Source organism: Thunnus maccoyii, chromosome 10 (assembly GCF_910596095.1).
Source record: "Thunnus maccoyii chromosome 10, fThuMac1.1, whole genome shotgun sequence".
NCBI classification, from domain to species: domain Eukaryota; kingdom Metazoa; phylum Chordata; class Actinopteri; order Scombriformes; family Scombridae; genus Thunnus; species Thunnus maccoyii.
This window is the reverse complement of record NC_056542.1, coordinates 6,703,982-6,720,486: the sequence shown is the minus strand read 5'-3', so window position 1 is coordinate 6,720,486 and position 16,505 is coordinate 6,703,982. Positions and strand designations below refer to the sequence as shown.

At 38.2% G+C, this 16,505-nt stretch overlaps 1 protein-coding gene across 1 annotated transcript; it reads right to left on the bottom strand.

The window, feature by feature from the left end:
• Positions 1–1,341: 1,341 nt before the first annotated feature.
• Positions 1,342–13,012, bottom strand: ica1 (islet cell autoantigen 1). The gene is made up of 13 exons (XM_042423212.1): positions 12,752–13,012; positions 10,471–10,500; positions 10,186–10,357; positions 9,486–9,558; positions 7,917–8,040; positions 6,872–7,070; positions 5,670–5,795; positions 5,310–5,408; positions 5,120–5,220; positions 4,866–4,912; positions 4,239–4,502; positions 1,777–1,866; positions 1,342–1,540 (listed from the first exon to the last, which is right to left on the bottom strand). Exons 2-13 carry the CDS (start codon positions 10,485–10,487, stop codon positions 1,419–1,421), a joined length of 1,434 nt encoding a protein of 477 aa, XP_042279146.1. The 5' UTR covers positions 10,488–10,500; positions 12,752–13,012; the 3' UTR covers positions 1,342–1,418.
• Positions 13,013–16,505: the final 3,493 nt, after the last annotated feature.

Genomic DNA, 16,505 nt, shown 5'->3' with positions numbered 1-16,505 from the left:
ATATTGTTCATTCAATCGCACTTTTACTACATAACATAAAAATAAGGCATGCAACATGCAGTAATGAATAAGTGATGTGTGAATGTTTTTACCCACAAATTTAAAAGATCATATTTGTGAAATATATTTAAAATGGGATCACAAATACAATAAACACAAATTTAAAAAGCATAAATCTTAAAAAAGGGAAATTTTCCTGCCTGAAGAAACGACTTCTAGTTCAGCCTTTCAAATGTGTGAAGTAGTTGGATATAATCTGTTAACGTGCTTTGAGGGTAGACTGATGGCAGAAAAATATTATTTTAAAAATGTATTAACTTTCCTTCCCTCAGTGTGTTACAATACACTGTAAACACATCAACTATTGCACATTTTCCTTCTTTGTATCCCAGAAACTAGTTTTCGCCTGTTTGCAATCAGAAATAAAAGTACGGATGCTACTAGAGTCTACAGATTTCCAAGGCAGCTGATGTCAAAGGCTTTATTGTTCCGAACTCATACTGAGGTATCCACGCTAAACATGACATGTTTAACCCAGTCAAACGGCCAAAAGGCTTTAATACCATCGTCCTGTAAATGGTTTTCTTTCGCAATGGAAAGGACAACGGAGCTGACGGTTGTTAGTAGGACACTTACAGCAGTGTATTGTTGCCACCGTGAGGGAAAAAATGACATCAGTTTCTTGTTATAAGGATGTATTTATCTCATTATAGTAACATAGTCATGATATCATATTCTATTATTTCAACGTGCCATCTGTTTCTACTCGGAACAAACTTTTCTTGTTATAACAACATTTTAGTTTATCTTGTTATATTAAGAAAATGTTTCTTAATAGTGTCTTGTTATAACAAGAAAAAGATCCAGTAAAGGTTGCAAATAACTATTGTCATTATCCATTAATCTGACAATTATTTCCTCCATTAGTTGTTTAGAGATTAAGTGAAAACAGCCTGCTGGTTAAGATGCAAACCACATTACTGTAACGTCTGCACTTTGAATCCGGCTGTGGAACTTTTGTTTTAAGCCAGAACACTCTTTCCTTTCTCTCTGCTACTTCCAAAACTGTCAAATAAAAAGACAAAAATGTCAAAAAAGACATATTTTTGATAAAAAAAAGTAAGTCAAACCCAAAGATATAAGCATGTATGACAAAGAAAAGCAGCAATCCCTCACATCTGATAACAAATATTTGGCTTTTTAGCTTGAAAAATCAAAATGTGGCTCCATTAATCGATTAATTATCTTATTATTCAGCTCTACATCTAGCTGAAAGATAAAATATTTTGTGTGTGTGTCTCTGACCAAATTTTTCCTCACAGTGGCAGCAATATGCTTGTGTACCCACTAATAAAAAGGTAACCCTTTAAAAAAAAAAAAAAAAAAAAAAGAGACATCACCATGACGCTGAGGAAGAACTATGCGTTGTGAAGTTCGTGCTCTGTGTCAGTTTTGCCGACCGCATCGGGATTGGAGAGAGGGTCCAAGTCAGCAAACAGGTTGAACCACGCCGAGAGGTCTTTGGACGTCCCCGTCGTCTCTGTGAAATGAGTTTGAAGGGTAAACGTCACTACTAAAGCCACAGAGGGAAAAAGCAAACACCTCCGTTTGTGCTGTAAGTAGACTGTATCTGGACCAGAGCCAACAATCATGAATGGAAAACAACCCACAAGTTATTTTAAGTTCCCATAAACACAGGTTTCAGTTGTCCTTGAATGAGTCAAGTCTTTTCTTTCAAATCTTTTCATATGTTTTACTCATTTGGCCTCGTCCTACCTTTCACTGCTGGCTTAGGAGGGTTCTGATTGGCTCCAGATGAGTGCTCTGTTGTCGGAGCGACGGGCTGTGGAATGATCCCGGCCCAATCTGAAATGGAGACGCAGATTTAGATGAATCAACGGGGGACAATTAATGTGCCAAAGCATGATCCAACAAATAAATCATGGCTCTCTTTCTCTCTCTCTCTCTCTCTCTCACACACACAGCTGATGCGGTCAGATCTTGTGTAACAGACACACAAACACCAATAATCAAAACATTTATCACGGCGAAATCACATCTGACATTATTAGTGGTTTATTTAATACAGGCCAAAAGTTACAATTGCGATGCTGAGGTCTTGTTTCAGGGGAAATTTATTTTGCTTTCCATCCTTTGTGTATCCAGAAAAACACAATATGTACAACACTGAATACCACCGGGGAGGACGGTGGAATGAGCCGTTTATATTGTATTTGGTAACAAACAATTCATATTCCCAAATACAAACAAATGAGTCAAACAGGAACGGCCTGATAGTCTTTTGAAGCCTCTAGATGTTATTTCAGCTCCAGCATCTCCTAGTGTTACCTTTATTAAACCTGCTTGAACTGTTAGGGTTTAAAAAAAAAAGCTTTTATAAATGTAATTTATTGATTGTGACTGCAGCTTCTTGTCTTATCGGATGCATCTGAGTGTGTTTGCCTCATCAGGATTTGAAGAATTTCTTCCTTTAAAGATGTGTTATTGTTTTGTTTCACATTCTTGGTCTCTCGCCATTTAGTATTTGGCTGTTTGCTCTGTGTAGTCATAAGTTCTGTCATGTTTTTTGACACTCTGTCTGAACCAGTTTTTTTTTTTCTCAGGACTTATCTATTACAACTCCATTGTTTAAAAAAGGTACGGGTGGTATCATGTCAGTGATAAACTTTTCCTGATGTCGTGCAGCTTCTCACACGAGTGACGTCTTTGATCACGCTGCCTTCCGTATCGCCAGAGTCTGAGAAGCGCTGCTCCGGCTGTCACAGTGATCCTCCAGCTCACGGAACAAGTTTCCTCCTGCTCGGTGACTTTGTTTTGTTTCGTGAGCAGCTCCTGAGTGTGTGTGGCGTTCTGCGTTTTCACCGTTTAATGTATGGTAACGTATTTAGTAAGCACAAAATGACTGTGCTGTGAGTTTCGAGAGTGCAGAGATTGATTTGTGAAGATAGATTTGTGCTTGCACTTCAGATTTTTTCCTCGTGTTTCATCAAGTTATTTTGCATTTACAGTAAAAGTCTCTCTGCACGCTCTCCTACCTGCACCCACACACTGACGACAGTATAAATTAGCTTTCTGCTCATTCAACGCTTAAAATGTGTTTGATATTTAGTCCTGTGCATTCACACAGTTCTGATTGTTGACACTTCCTGCAACAACATGTAATTGTTTCAGCTCTGTGGACCCGTAATACCAAATAAATATGGAAAATATCAAGCAGGTTAAATATATTTAAACAGTTTTTTTTTAAAAAGGAAGCGATTGATCTGGCCAAAGTGGACTCTCAGCTGCCCCTTCAAAACTCATCATCATGTTACCTGCCTCTGATCCCATAGACTATATGGTTCTCCTGGACATGGTCTGATATAAATTGTAGTAAAGTAGAAAAAAAACTTTCCCTTTTGATTATCACTCACAGGACTATTAAGTTCATGCAGGAGTTTTAGTTTACTGTCACACTCATTCCAGATCACAAGCTAATTAACTAAATTCTGAGCAGCTGAGCTATAATCCCTCAGATATTTCTTCAATTTATTAGTACTTTTAACTCTGCCAACTAATTTCAACACATAAAATACACACATACATACAGTGGGGGGGTGTTCCTTCTCTTATACTGTAGCTTTATAATGGCTTTATACTCAGAGCCCTTCGAGCTGGAAATAGACAAAACCAAATCAGCAAAACCAGACGAGGTGCTAGCAGCCAGTGCCCAGTGCCTGGATAAAATGGAAAGTATCTGGCAATTATAGTACGTACGGGTAAGCAAATCTAATTGCCATGTTATAACAGCCTCCTTCTATTACTTTGACAGACGTGGGTTTGATAAATCATTTTAAAAAGGCACTTTTCTCCATGTGTGTGGAAATAGTTAGCTTACAAAAGGGGGGAAAAAGCAGCTCATTTTAGAAGGTTTTTTTTTTTTGTTGTTGTTGCATTTGTTATAAAGCATCCATTCATAGAAAGACAATGTTACTTATTTAGTTTTCAGGCACATTTATTTCACTAGAAGTAGTCAGTTAAATTAGGATAATGGCTAATTTTGATGGTTTTGCAGGGTGTTAGCTAGGAGAGAAGTTTTTCTCTAATGGTGGAAAACTCAAGTGGTCTCATTGTGATCATGCAAAAAAACTTTTTCACAGTTTTAAAAGAGCTTTTTGGACACTTTTTCTGGTTTACACAAACACCTTTGCGTAGACACAGACTAATAATGTGCTGACCTGAGAGGGAAGACTGCAGATTATTCAAGCTCTGGTCCAGTAGCTGAGATGGCAGAAAGAAGGAGTTTTCCTTTTGCTGGGCCTCCGTCGGTCCGGTAGACGCTGAGCTCGTTCCTTCCTCGGCCTCTCCGAACACTTCGGTCCACTCCCGAGAGAAGTCGCCCTCGTCCACAGACATACCGCCCAGGATCTCGTTCAGTAAGGCCATGCTGTCCTTCTCCTCGCCCTCCAACTCTGGATAGGCAGAGAGAGGATCTTCACTTCCTAGAATGACCAGGAAGAGAGTTGGCAATCAGAAAACTAAGGCATTAATGCATAATTATATAATAACAATACAGTATACTGAATATGCTAATGATGCTGATGATTTGGTCACTTATGTTGATGTCTTTGCCCAGAGAATGGTCACACATCAGCAGTATTTAAGTCACTTTTTAAGCAAAAATGGCTTAAATGTGAATCTCTGCTTGTTTTGTTGGTAATAAACTGAATATTTTGGACTTAAGATGTCATTTTGGACTCTGGGAACATTTCTTACCGTCAGACTATTCAAGAAAGTAATCAGATTATTCAGTAATGGAAAGAGAATCATTTGTCGCATGATTGCTGTTGCATATTATCTTTTACCTTCTGTGGTCTTATCGCTGGAGTTTTCATTTGCTAGTGAGATGAGTCTATAAAAATGACAAAGAGGAGATGAGATCATAACGTTTTGCACGTACATGAAGCAACAGGTGTAGAATACCGTGTTTACGTTCAGGATAGACTGGTTCAGTGTTTATTCATGCAGGTAGACTAAACACCAACATTGAAAACTGAGAATATGTTTATAAAGATCAGAATGAGATATGAATTTTATTTATTGTTTTTTTTTAACTCACTGGTCATCTGTTGTCTCGGCTTTCTTCCCATCTTTTTTCTCTGCTTTAATTTTCTTCTTCCCCTTCTTCTTAGCGAGCTTGTCCATGGGGTCTTGTAATGTCTGATGGAATAATCAAAGTTTTTGGTTATAGTTTTTAGAGCCATTTCTCTGGTTTGAGAACTCAGATGTGATCCGAGGAGGTCTCTGACCTTAAGTGTAGAGAACTCATAATGCTGACAGCCCTTGAAGCTCTCATGAATGGCCGCCATAGTGTGGGATGTCTTCTCCCAGAAGTGCAAAAGTGTCGTCTGGAACATAGAAGAACAACTGTAAAGGTCACGCAAGTGGTAATTAATCAGTTTGAAAATCAGTTCATTTATTATTCATGTCTAGTGAGCAGTGTCTCCTCATATAGTGTGATAGTTAAACCTCTTTGCAGTGTTTTGCATTACTTTTGTTCCCTTCGTGTTTATCTTCCTTCCTGGCTCGACCGCATGTGGTAGAGCCATTGAAAACACCCCATTTAAGATCAATGGAGTGTATGCTAACAACTGGGATTTGTGGTATACCTGGTATGTGGTTAAAACGTGAGACAGGAGGTTGCAGCGACTGGCTCCCAGCAGGTCAACCTTCTGGCAGACGTCGTTCTTCAGTTTGTCGAAGCTTGTTTTGGTAGTGCGCACCTGGGCCTGAACCTGAGATATGATAGATAGGAAAAAGTCCCAACTGCAGATAAGCGGAGCGGTATTATGTATCATACAGGTTCCAACAATGAAAACACAAACAGTGTGGTTCAAGTTTGTGCTTGTGCAAGTTTAAGTAACTCAAGTGTAAGCAGAAACAGTTTGTTGGCTTCTATTGTAGTGTGAACCCATGCACCACCATGGTGTCTTCTGCCCTCTAGTGGCAGTTTTGTGCAGCTGTTTTTCCTACTTTATGCTGTTTGTGTTGTCTTAAGGTATCGGAGCAAATTAGGGTGAAAACAAAGTGTCAATAAATCAATTAGTAGATTGAAATAAATTAATCGCCAACTATTTTGATAAATCGATTAATCGTTTCAGCCATTCTGGTTCCGTTTTCTCCAAACTGAGGATTTGCTGCTTTTCTTTTATATAATTAGAAATATTATAATTTGGGTTTTGGGCCGGTGATCAGACAAACGAGACATGTGAAGACATCATCCTGGGTTCTGGGAACTTGTGATGGACATTTTCCACTATTTTCTGATATTTTTTTAGACTAAACAATTAATTGAAAAAAAATAATTGAAAGATTAATTAATGATAAAACAATGTTGCAGCCCTACAGCAAATAACTTGAAATTGGAGCAGTTGTACTATTTTTTCCTTTCTCCCACACACATACTCTGTTGTCAGGTTTCTGACATTATTACTGTTGTTGTGGAGCTCTGGCCATGAAAAAACTAATTTAACAAAAGCACAACTGGTGTTATATGTTGTATAGACTGTAAATATATTGTGTGTTATGTTATTACTGGTATAAATACCTTTTTTCACAGCAGACGTTTTGACTCGTCATAGCAGGAGCAGCACAGGAGCAACTAATAACATTAACAATGGCTCAGTTCCATTGAAGCTTCCCAGTGCGCTATCATGTCCTGAAACAGGTAAACTTAAATGGATTCCAGCCATTATTATTGTTATTAGTTACCTCTGTGCTTTCTGGTATGACATACTGAACTGTCTGTTATGAAAAAGGCTTATTTCGTCTGGCTTTTCATTCTGCATGTTGTACTGTGTGACAGACGGACCTTGCGAAATTTCTCCATCTGTTTATGTGTATCTGGATCCAGCTCCTGGGATACATCCTTCATCCACAGAAGGGCTCCACGGTATTCAGTCCTGGATTGTTCCATTCGATTCACCGTCAGCCACGTGTCTGAGATAGCTCTATAGCGAAACGTTTCCACCTCCTGGTACAGACGGCACAGAGGGTTCCTCAGAGCCAATCTGTAAAATGTAGTGTTAAATTCAGGATTAAGGAGTAAGTTGATGTAAATTAACACGGGAAAACTTGAAATCACAGCCTTTATATTGCAGATTACAGTCTGATGACTATGTTAAAGGCAGAAAGGAAACTGCTTCACATAACAGAAAGAGGACAGGAGGGCAAAATCTTGAAAGTGTCTTGTAAAAGCAAACAGTGAAATCAACCAAAGTTCCTCAGAAGAATCAGTTCAGCCAGTTTTTTTTTCAATAGACACCCTAAAAACCCCTAAACAAAAGGGAAGTAGTGAATGTTTTGCTTTTGAAAAATACTTGCACAGCAAAATCACCAGCATGTCATACAGTACAAACTACCGGTAATCTCAGCAATAGTCACATTTGTTTACAATAGCATTGTTTGCCTTTATTCTAAGCGTATCACAATTACCATAATACAATATTATAATGATGTAATGTTTAATTTAAGTATTATCGGTCTTTATTTGTGATTGCTTTGCCAAATGTTTCTAGTTAGCTGATTGTGACACAGATTCAGATATCAAACAAATACGATCTCAGTCTTTTCACGGAGTAACTCAGCTGTTTATTAAATTTGGCTTCTGCTCTGTTATTGTGATTATTTCTTTCCAACTAGTGGAAATATCCCTAAAATCTCCGTATCAAATTCTTGATCACATTTGGGCAAATAAGACACTCTTCTCTGATCCTTTTTGGGATTTGAGGTGATAAGATTGATCCACATTTTACATAAAAATGTAATCTAGCAGCTGTAACTTTAATGTGAATTTTCTGGGCATGTCATGAGGATACATGTGTCAAACATAGCCTGATGTATTGCATGTTGCTTACCTCTGCTGGGAGGAGAAGCAGAGTGCTTTCCCTGTGGCCTGCATGATCTTTCCAGCCCTGGTTTTATCCTGTGAGCCCTGAGAGCGCAGGAAACGACCCAGCTCGTTCTCCTCCTGGGAAAGAACTGCACACAGTAGTGCTGAATCAGACGTCTTGATTTGCAATTTTAATTCAGTCAAAAATAAAGCTTAACTTTCCAAAGTGGGTTAACTTGAAGAAGGTATCAAATGAAGAAGCACCTCAACCTCATCAAATTTATGCTGGTGCTTGTATCCTTACAACTCTTAACTGCTCGCTTGCAAACAGACTTGCTTGTTTCATCAACTTCTTCTTTATTCAAACAGTGTTGTGCTGAATCAAAGCCCAACGTTTAAAAGCCTTCATCAGGAGCCAAACAGGAAAAGTGAAAAGTTTTTAGACATTTTTAAACAACACACAAGACATCCTGAAGGATAATTACATCATTCACTGATGAAGCCATCATTTGTGTCAAGTGTGTTTTTACTTGTGTTTGTTTTATACATTATGGCACCATCTAGTGGTTAAATCAAAACAAATCAATCCTGCAAAGAGAAGAAACAAATCAACTGAATTCCTGTATAATTTCCAACAAACTGTATCAAAGCTAAATAATAAGTTAAACTTAGCTGTAAGGAAACACCTCAAGTCTTGCTCTTCATTCAGTCCATGTGGTGACAGTGTTTTCATTTTATGTATCCAAAAGTGTAGAGCAGATGTATCCAAAAGTGTAGAGCAGAAATTATTTAGAGATTCTCTCTAAATAATGTGTGAAGTAATGTCAAATTATTCTATAGGATGCCTTGTGTGATGTTTGAAAATGTATTCCTGTTTGGCCGCTGTTAAACATGAAGACGGAGCAACACCAACTCGATAAACTTGAGCTTGCTTCTCTACACACAAAGTCTGAAACCAAACTCCTGGACGAGGTCTGGAGTCTCTTTTCTTCAGGATGAGAGTTGCTGGGTGGGTTAGAGGATAGAACTCATCAGCAGAATAAGAGGGTCGCCTCTGTACCACTGCGTAGCGCAGATAGAAAAACTCTGACTGCTGGTTGGATTAATGTTCCAACAGTAGGGCTGCGAAACAATTATTTTCATTATTGATTAATCTTTTCTCAATGCATCGGTTAGTCTATAAATTTGTGAAAATGTCATTCACAGTTGCTTCGAGCCCAAAGTGTTTGTGCCTTCAATTTGCTTGTTTTCTCACTGTCCAAAACATAAACATAGTCAATTTGTTGTCATATATGACAAAGAAAAACAACAAAATCATCATATTTGAGATGCTGGAAACAGAGAATGTTTGGCATTTTTGCTTAAATTGAATTCCCCCCTGGGGATCAATAAAGTAATATCTATCTATCTATCTATACGCTTAATTGATTCATAAAATAGTTGCCAATTCATTTTCTGTTAATCGACTAATCGTTGCAGCTTTACTGAACAGCAGCAGAGTAACTGGCTCACTCTGTCAGTTCATGATTTCATTACTAATTTAGTCCTTTTTCCACATAATACTTTGTTTGCTTTGCTGTGTATCTGAACGTACGGCAGATCCTCCTCTGGTACTGCTCGATGACCTTCAGCAGCTCCATGCATGTTCTCTGGATGGAGTGGAAGACCTGCGGAGCCACAAAGTCAAAGAAATGGATGATGATTTAGTTTAGTAAGACTTGTGTGTAGTACACTGGTTGAATACGCTCAGATTATTTTCAAGAAGACAGATTGTGGATATCTTGTTGAGGCTGTCATATCTTATTGATTACAAGAAGTGATATTTACACAGTGGATGCGATGCAACACTGAAACCTTTACGAGATAAAAATAGAAGTGTTGAAATGTCACATCGATGCTTTAAAAAACAAGCTCTGATCCAGTTTGTAGATATCCAGTGTTCAATCTTTTATCTCAAACTTTACCCAGGACCTGGACTAAATTATAATTGAATGTTCAATCTTTAATGAAGCTTTTCCATCGTATTGATTTCAGCCATTAAACTCATCTCACTGCAGAGACGGAGACACAGATAATGGGGGTTGGGAGAGGCAGCTTTATGCAAGTTTAAAGCCTGGAGCAAATACCAGCGTCGAGTGAATCAAAAAGCCATTTTAGTCAGTGCAGACGCTGCAGAATCCACCTGAGGGAAAGTAACTCCAGTGTTTCTTAATGTTTCTGTGACGTGACTGAAGTCAAACTATGAGACCAAACAGTTTCATACTCCTCCTCCTCCTCCTCCTCCTCCTCCTCACCTCCAGTTTGCCGTCCAGATCCGCGTCAGACGCCACCACATGTTCGTCCTCTTTCTTCCCGGTGACCTTGATGAGCGTCTGCTTGGTTTTCCAGTACTTCTGCTGGAACTTGTTCACCACAGATGAGTCCTGGCTTTGGGTGAAGCGGTCCAGATAGTCTCGGGAGTAGCCGCTGCAATGACACAGAGGTTGAACCAATGTTGTGACTGCTGCTCTTCTCTAATGCACTGTTTACAGTCTTGGAGGAGCTCGTTGATTTATGTGAAAGTCAAGAGGTATACTCACAAATTCCCTCCCTCCATTTTTCAAGACGACCTGCGGGGAGAGAAGATGATGTTATAGTACAGATGCGTCTGGTTTACTGATGTTGTGATGTATGTGGTCATTTCTTGTGACTTTTTCACAAATTTTTGCTCATAAAATTCAGCAGAAAGCTCATATTTTATACAGTATGTTACAGCGACGCATCCTCTCTGTGTGTAAATAGATGCGTTACAGAAAACGACAAGTATGCTGTCAGTTTTCAACTAGATCACATTTAGCTGTCAGTTAAAGCTTGAGCAATATTCTCTGCCTGCTGCTCACTGCATCATTGAAGTGTGGTTGGGAGTTTTCTCTTGTTATGTCCTGTAATTGTAGGTTTTTGAAAGACATGTAACTATTTGGATACGTTTGCAGTTACGAGGGACTCCAGGTGACTCACCAAACATCACTGGAAGCAAATCTCAGGTCACTATTTGCCACTTTCTGGAAAGCACCCAAGTTCAAGAGCAGCTTTTGCAGTTAAATTTTAAAAAATAATATATTCTTATTAATAAGAATACAGCAAATGTGGAAAGTACATATAAAATAATCAAACAGATTTTTGAAGGTATTACCTCTCTCAGCTCATTGCTCATTGGGTTTTAATTGGAACAAAGAGATAAGACCATATTTCACTGATCCTGTCATACATGTTACTTCTCAAACTGATTCTTAAATTTTACTAAATTATTTTCAAAGCCCAGAGGAGCCTTAATGCAAGTTACAGCTGGGACTTATTGTACTTTAATTTATAATTCTATAGTTAAATATTCTATTTTTACTGTTTGTGTTTATGTTCTCTTCATAGTCCAGACTGTAAGTATTTGAACAGTTACACATGTTTTGTTCTTCAGGTTCTGTGTTTCAGCACTTTCAATTTGAAATAAAATAACGGATATTACTTTAAAGTCTCATGTAGGTTTACATCAGTATAGAAACGTAATTGGACAGATTATGTACGAACCTCTACACTTTGGGCACTATGTGTTAAAAGTGTTGTATCTCACACACATTTCTTTCAATACTGACATAAACCTATTCAATTTAAAGCTGAGTATCCGTTACTTTATTTGAAATTGAATGTGCTGCAACACAGAACACAAGAACAAAAAATGTGTAACTGTAAAATACTCTCTGGATTGTAAATCAGTTTCATTATAATAATAATGACATCAGACAAAACCCTCAGAAGTGTAAAAAACAAAAACTTAAATGACTCATTTTGTACTTTTGTGATTAAACCTGCTTGTAGGTCTGGATCATATGGACAAAATCAAATATCACAATATTTTAGACCAAATACCTCGATATTCATATTGCAATCATCAGTAATGTGGACATAATGAGTAAGTGGGTAAAGACAAATAATAGAAGAGCTACAACAGTCTGGTAAGTTCAGAAAATTACATCAATTTACTGTAATTCAGCCTTTAAAAGCAGGAAAAGACAACACTTATGCCATATCACAATATCCTATATCTATCATATCACAATATTACGATATCCTATATCTAACAATATCTAGTCTCATATCATGATATTGATATAATATCAATATATTGGCCAGCCCTACTTGCTTGGACTCAGTAGTTCAGGCAACAATTTTGTAAAACATATGATCTATTGGAACTTTGCAGTTCCAGTAGATCAATAAAAATAAAATCTCTTGGCCCTGATGTTGGTGAAGTGACTCAAACTTGTGTGTGACTGGAGCATATTTAGATGTAATGACTGATCTCTGCAGCTGTAGGTCATGATAAGGTGTGACAGAGGTCTTTGTTTCTTTGTATTTCTATCATCCCACCCAGCTGGGATCAAACATTAACCAGACGTTTAGCTTTTGAGCAGATTTATATGATGAAAACACCTCCATCATCAGCTGTTATCCAGCAGTGCATCACCTGCTGTCCATCAGCAGCAGGATGACGTGAGTAAATCTGATTTTACATACAGATCTCGCGTCACGACTCCTGTCAATGTGATGATGCGATACGACGCGCGCGCTTCACGACCCCTTCATCATGAAGGAGAAATAAACCGCGACAAAATATTCACTTATTTTCAATTAACCTGGGAGAGAGAAATCACTACAATACATCCGCACCGCACCAGAACAAACACACCTGCCTGACTCACTGCACTGTGCGGAAACCCGAGCAGCGTTTCCTTCCCTCCCTCCCTTCCCCCCTCTGAATTTCACTCATAAAATCACAAAATAAATAAAGAAACATCAAAATAAACACGCAGCTTGTTGCAGACGTACCTCGCCGTGTTGATAGCATGTATAAAAGCCTCCTTATATTCCCCCCATCGTCGGCTGTTGCTGCTGCAGGCCCTGCTGTGCTGTGTAGCGCTGTGCGTCCACACAGCTGCTCCTGATCCGCCTGCACCAAACACCGCTGACGTCATCCAGGGTGCGCTCTCACGCCTCTAATTGGCCCGAGACAGGATGTTCAAACGTGTGTGTGTGTGTCGTGCAAACACGGCTGTTACTGAATACAATCAATATAATTGACTCGTGCATACAGGGTGGTGTTTGTGTATCATTGTGTAAACTGGTTTGATGGTTGCAGACTAGAAATCACTGATTATAAAGAGACATTACAGGTATAATATGTAATTTTTCCACATTAAAATGTCTAAAAACAACTAGACCTATGTTATATATTTTGTTGAGTTGTGTACTTAGATTATCCCAAATGTTTCCAACAATTTTCAAACCCAGAGAAATCTGTAATTTAATCAAAGTAACGGACCGTTTCATTTGGTCGCCTGTCAATGGCGTCATACCTCCTCTACCAAAGAGTAAACACGCACAAGATGCATACAGCGGCGCTGTGTCCGCTACAATGGCGTCTACCAAAGAGTAACTTACACACATACAAGATAATACATCGGCGTTGTGGTTGTTCCACAGAAACTGTTATAAATTGACTTATATTCAGTTTTAAGCCACATTTTTATGATAAATTTAGGTCTCTGTTAAGAAGGATTTCGTCATTGGACATCTGAATCTTAAGTTATCAGATAAATATACTGGGCAAATGTTAGCAGAAGCTCGGCTAACAGCCCCTCCAGGAAGTCCAGTCGTCGTGGTACATCGTCGGAGAAACACTGATTTTTTAGGTAAAACAGCTTTAATTAGTATTTTAACAATTTTAATCTGCATGTACGTTTGTTTTTGGAGAGGAGGAGACCTCTGCGGATAATTCAGCTCCCGGGAGAAACCTGCGGGACACAACATGTTTCCTGTTTCACTTCAAGTCTATTCTCAGTGTTTGTGCACTGGAGGCTTCATGTTTCTATGTTTCACTTGTGTAAGTCGCATACTGGACCATGATTGGCTCCAAATTAGTTGTGATGTAACAAATCATGCTAGTAGTCTCACACCTTAAACTCCTCTAGTGTCGAGCTTTGCACAAACATCGTTCTGCACAGTGAAGCTCAAACATCACAGTGAAATAACAATAAGTAAAATATTGAGTACACATTTTGTCTAATGGTGGAAAAAGGTATTCAGATCCTTTATATACCATTGTGGTAATATCACAATGTAACAATACTCTGCTATGAGTCAAAGTCCTGCATTCAAAATTTAAAAGTTGGAAATATTAATGGCAAATTATTCAAAAAAGTACTGTAAAGTTAAAAAAGTATGCACTATTATATGTTGTTGGGTTTTAATGTTGCAGCTGGTCAAGGTGGAGCTAATTTTAACAACTTTCATAAAGTGATAGCACTTTAATCTATAGCAGTGTGTCATATTTTACAAGTATATTGTGTATTCAGTTTGAAAATTCCTAAACTACCAAGTAACTATAGCTCTCAAAAATGCAGTTATGTAGCTACAATATTTCCCTGTGAAATGTAGTGGAGATAAAGTTCATAAATGTTTGAATCAGTGTCAAAACAATAGTCAGGTTATACTGTAATCATCCTCCAGCTCATACTGATCATTAAAAGATTCCTTCCTAACATACTTGAGATGGGAGGTTTTTCATGATGATGTTTGTCTGAATCTGATATGAAGTGAGTATTTAGTATAAAATTCTCTCTTTTTGTTATGATCTTTCCACTGGAGCTCAACAGGGAAACACTAAAAGAAAATTTGGACTAAAAAGGCGGGAACTCTGGAAGATATCCACTTAATTTGACTAACTCAGACTGCTGAAGCCTCATTAGTTTCATGTAAACCTTTGAATACATTATGCATGAAACAAGGGTTTCCCCTCACTTACACTGAAAATAGTCTCTTAATTACGGTCGGTATAAACAGGAGAAATGATTTAAGTGAGAAACTTCTATCAGTGTTGAAATGAGTGATGATTATTGTTATAAGACAGACTTTAAAAATTGTGAACCTCTCCTTTAAGCACACTTAGAGTAAATGTACCTAGTTCCTGTCAATCACTGGTATTTCAAGTATTCAAGAAAAAAAACTAAGCTTAATACAAATATACATGCAATACATATTGGAGACCAACTTAGTAAGTCAAATGTTCTCTTGTTATAAAACGACAGCTATGAATGTGCATAACATTAAATCAGAGCTGCAACAATTAGTCGATTAATCAATTCTTTAAGCAAAAATGCCAAAAATTAGCTGGTTTCAACTTCTCCAATGTGATGATTTGATACTTTTCTGTGTCAAATCAAGTTTATTTTTATTTATATAGCGTTGAATCCCAACAGAAGTCATCTCAGGGCTCTTTTCACATAGAGCAGGTCTAGACTTTACTCTCTAATTTACAGAAACCCAACATTCCTCTCATGAACAAGAACTTGGCGACAGTGGCAACGAAAAACTCCCCTGTAACAGGAAGAAATCTCAAGCAGATCCGGACATCAGCAGCACGTCCAATCAGGACCTGTAGCGTCATACATGATAGTACAATCGGACAAAACAAGATCTCTGAAGACGTGACCTTCGCCTGTGGAAAATTATAACGGTCATTTTTCAGTATTTTCTGCCATTTTATCGGCCAAACAATGAACCGAGGAAGTAAACTGCAGATTAATCTGTAATGAAAGTAATTGTTGGTTGTAGGCGTAGATTAAATCGTGTTAAATGTCTACTAATTGTGTGCAGACCACCATAAAACATCTACCAAATGTTTAGTTCTGTACTCGTCCAAAGGATGGCAGTGTAACATAAAGGGAGGGCAGCGCACCTTAATAGTCTCCTCTCTCTTGTTTGGGGCCTCGAGCTTTCATCTGTTGGCTCCAATTTATTTCATCACACTATACTGCAGCTGATCTAATAGCATGTACATTTTGTTGTCACCTGAAGGGAATTTCCTGTCATGCTCCAAATTGATGTACCTGTTTGTAGCCTTGGACAGTGTTTGTGCTGCACACAGTGTGTGAGCAGCATGCAGTTCAGACAATTGTATTATTATTATTTATTTATTTAATTCAGCACACTGAGGTACATTTAAACAGTAGATTATGGATTTATATGGGGGGGCAAATGTGCATGTTTTTTTTATTTTTTATGTAGAGCTTTGCAGACTTAATTTGATTATCGCCAAGAGAGTGCTGAACCCTTTGATCCTTGCAGCCCCTGAAGTCACTTTCTGCACAATACGGCTGGTTTTTCATACTCTATTCCATATGGAAACAAGCATGTTATGTTTGCTAGGTTATTTCACATGTTTAGTATCATAATACGCTCTGATTTCCCAAAAGGTATATCTCCGACGTGCCTCGGCGCCCTTCCAAACCTCGACCTCTGACATCATCTCCAGGCTTTTGATACGAGCAGATAGACGGGTTTCTCGAGGAGGATGATATAATCTCCATAAAGACCGGTGTCCTTCACCTCATCTGATGCTCCTACTGCACTTATCAGCCTTATCTTCAGGTCCACGATGGTATCACAGCAATTTGAGTTCACTTAAATAAGACAGGAAAACAATCAGGGCCCTAAATTAAGTGATGCTGTTGGAGGTTTAATTCAATCAGGACAGAGTCAGAGGAATTCCTTCCTAATATTGATCAGGGACGTGCTTCTCTAT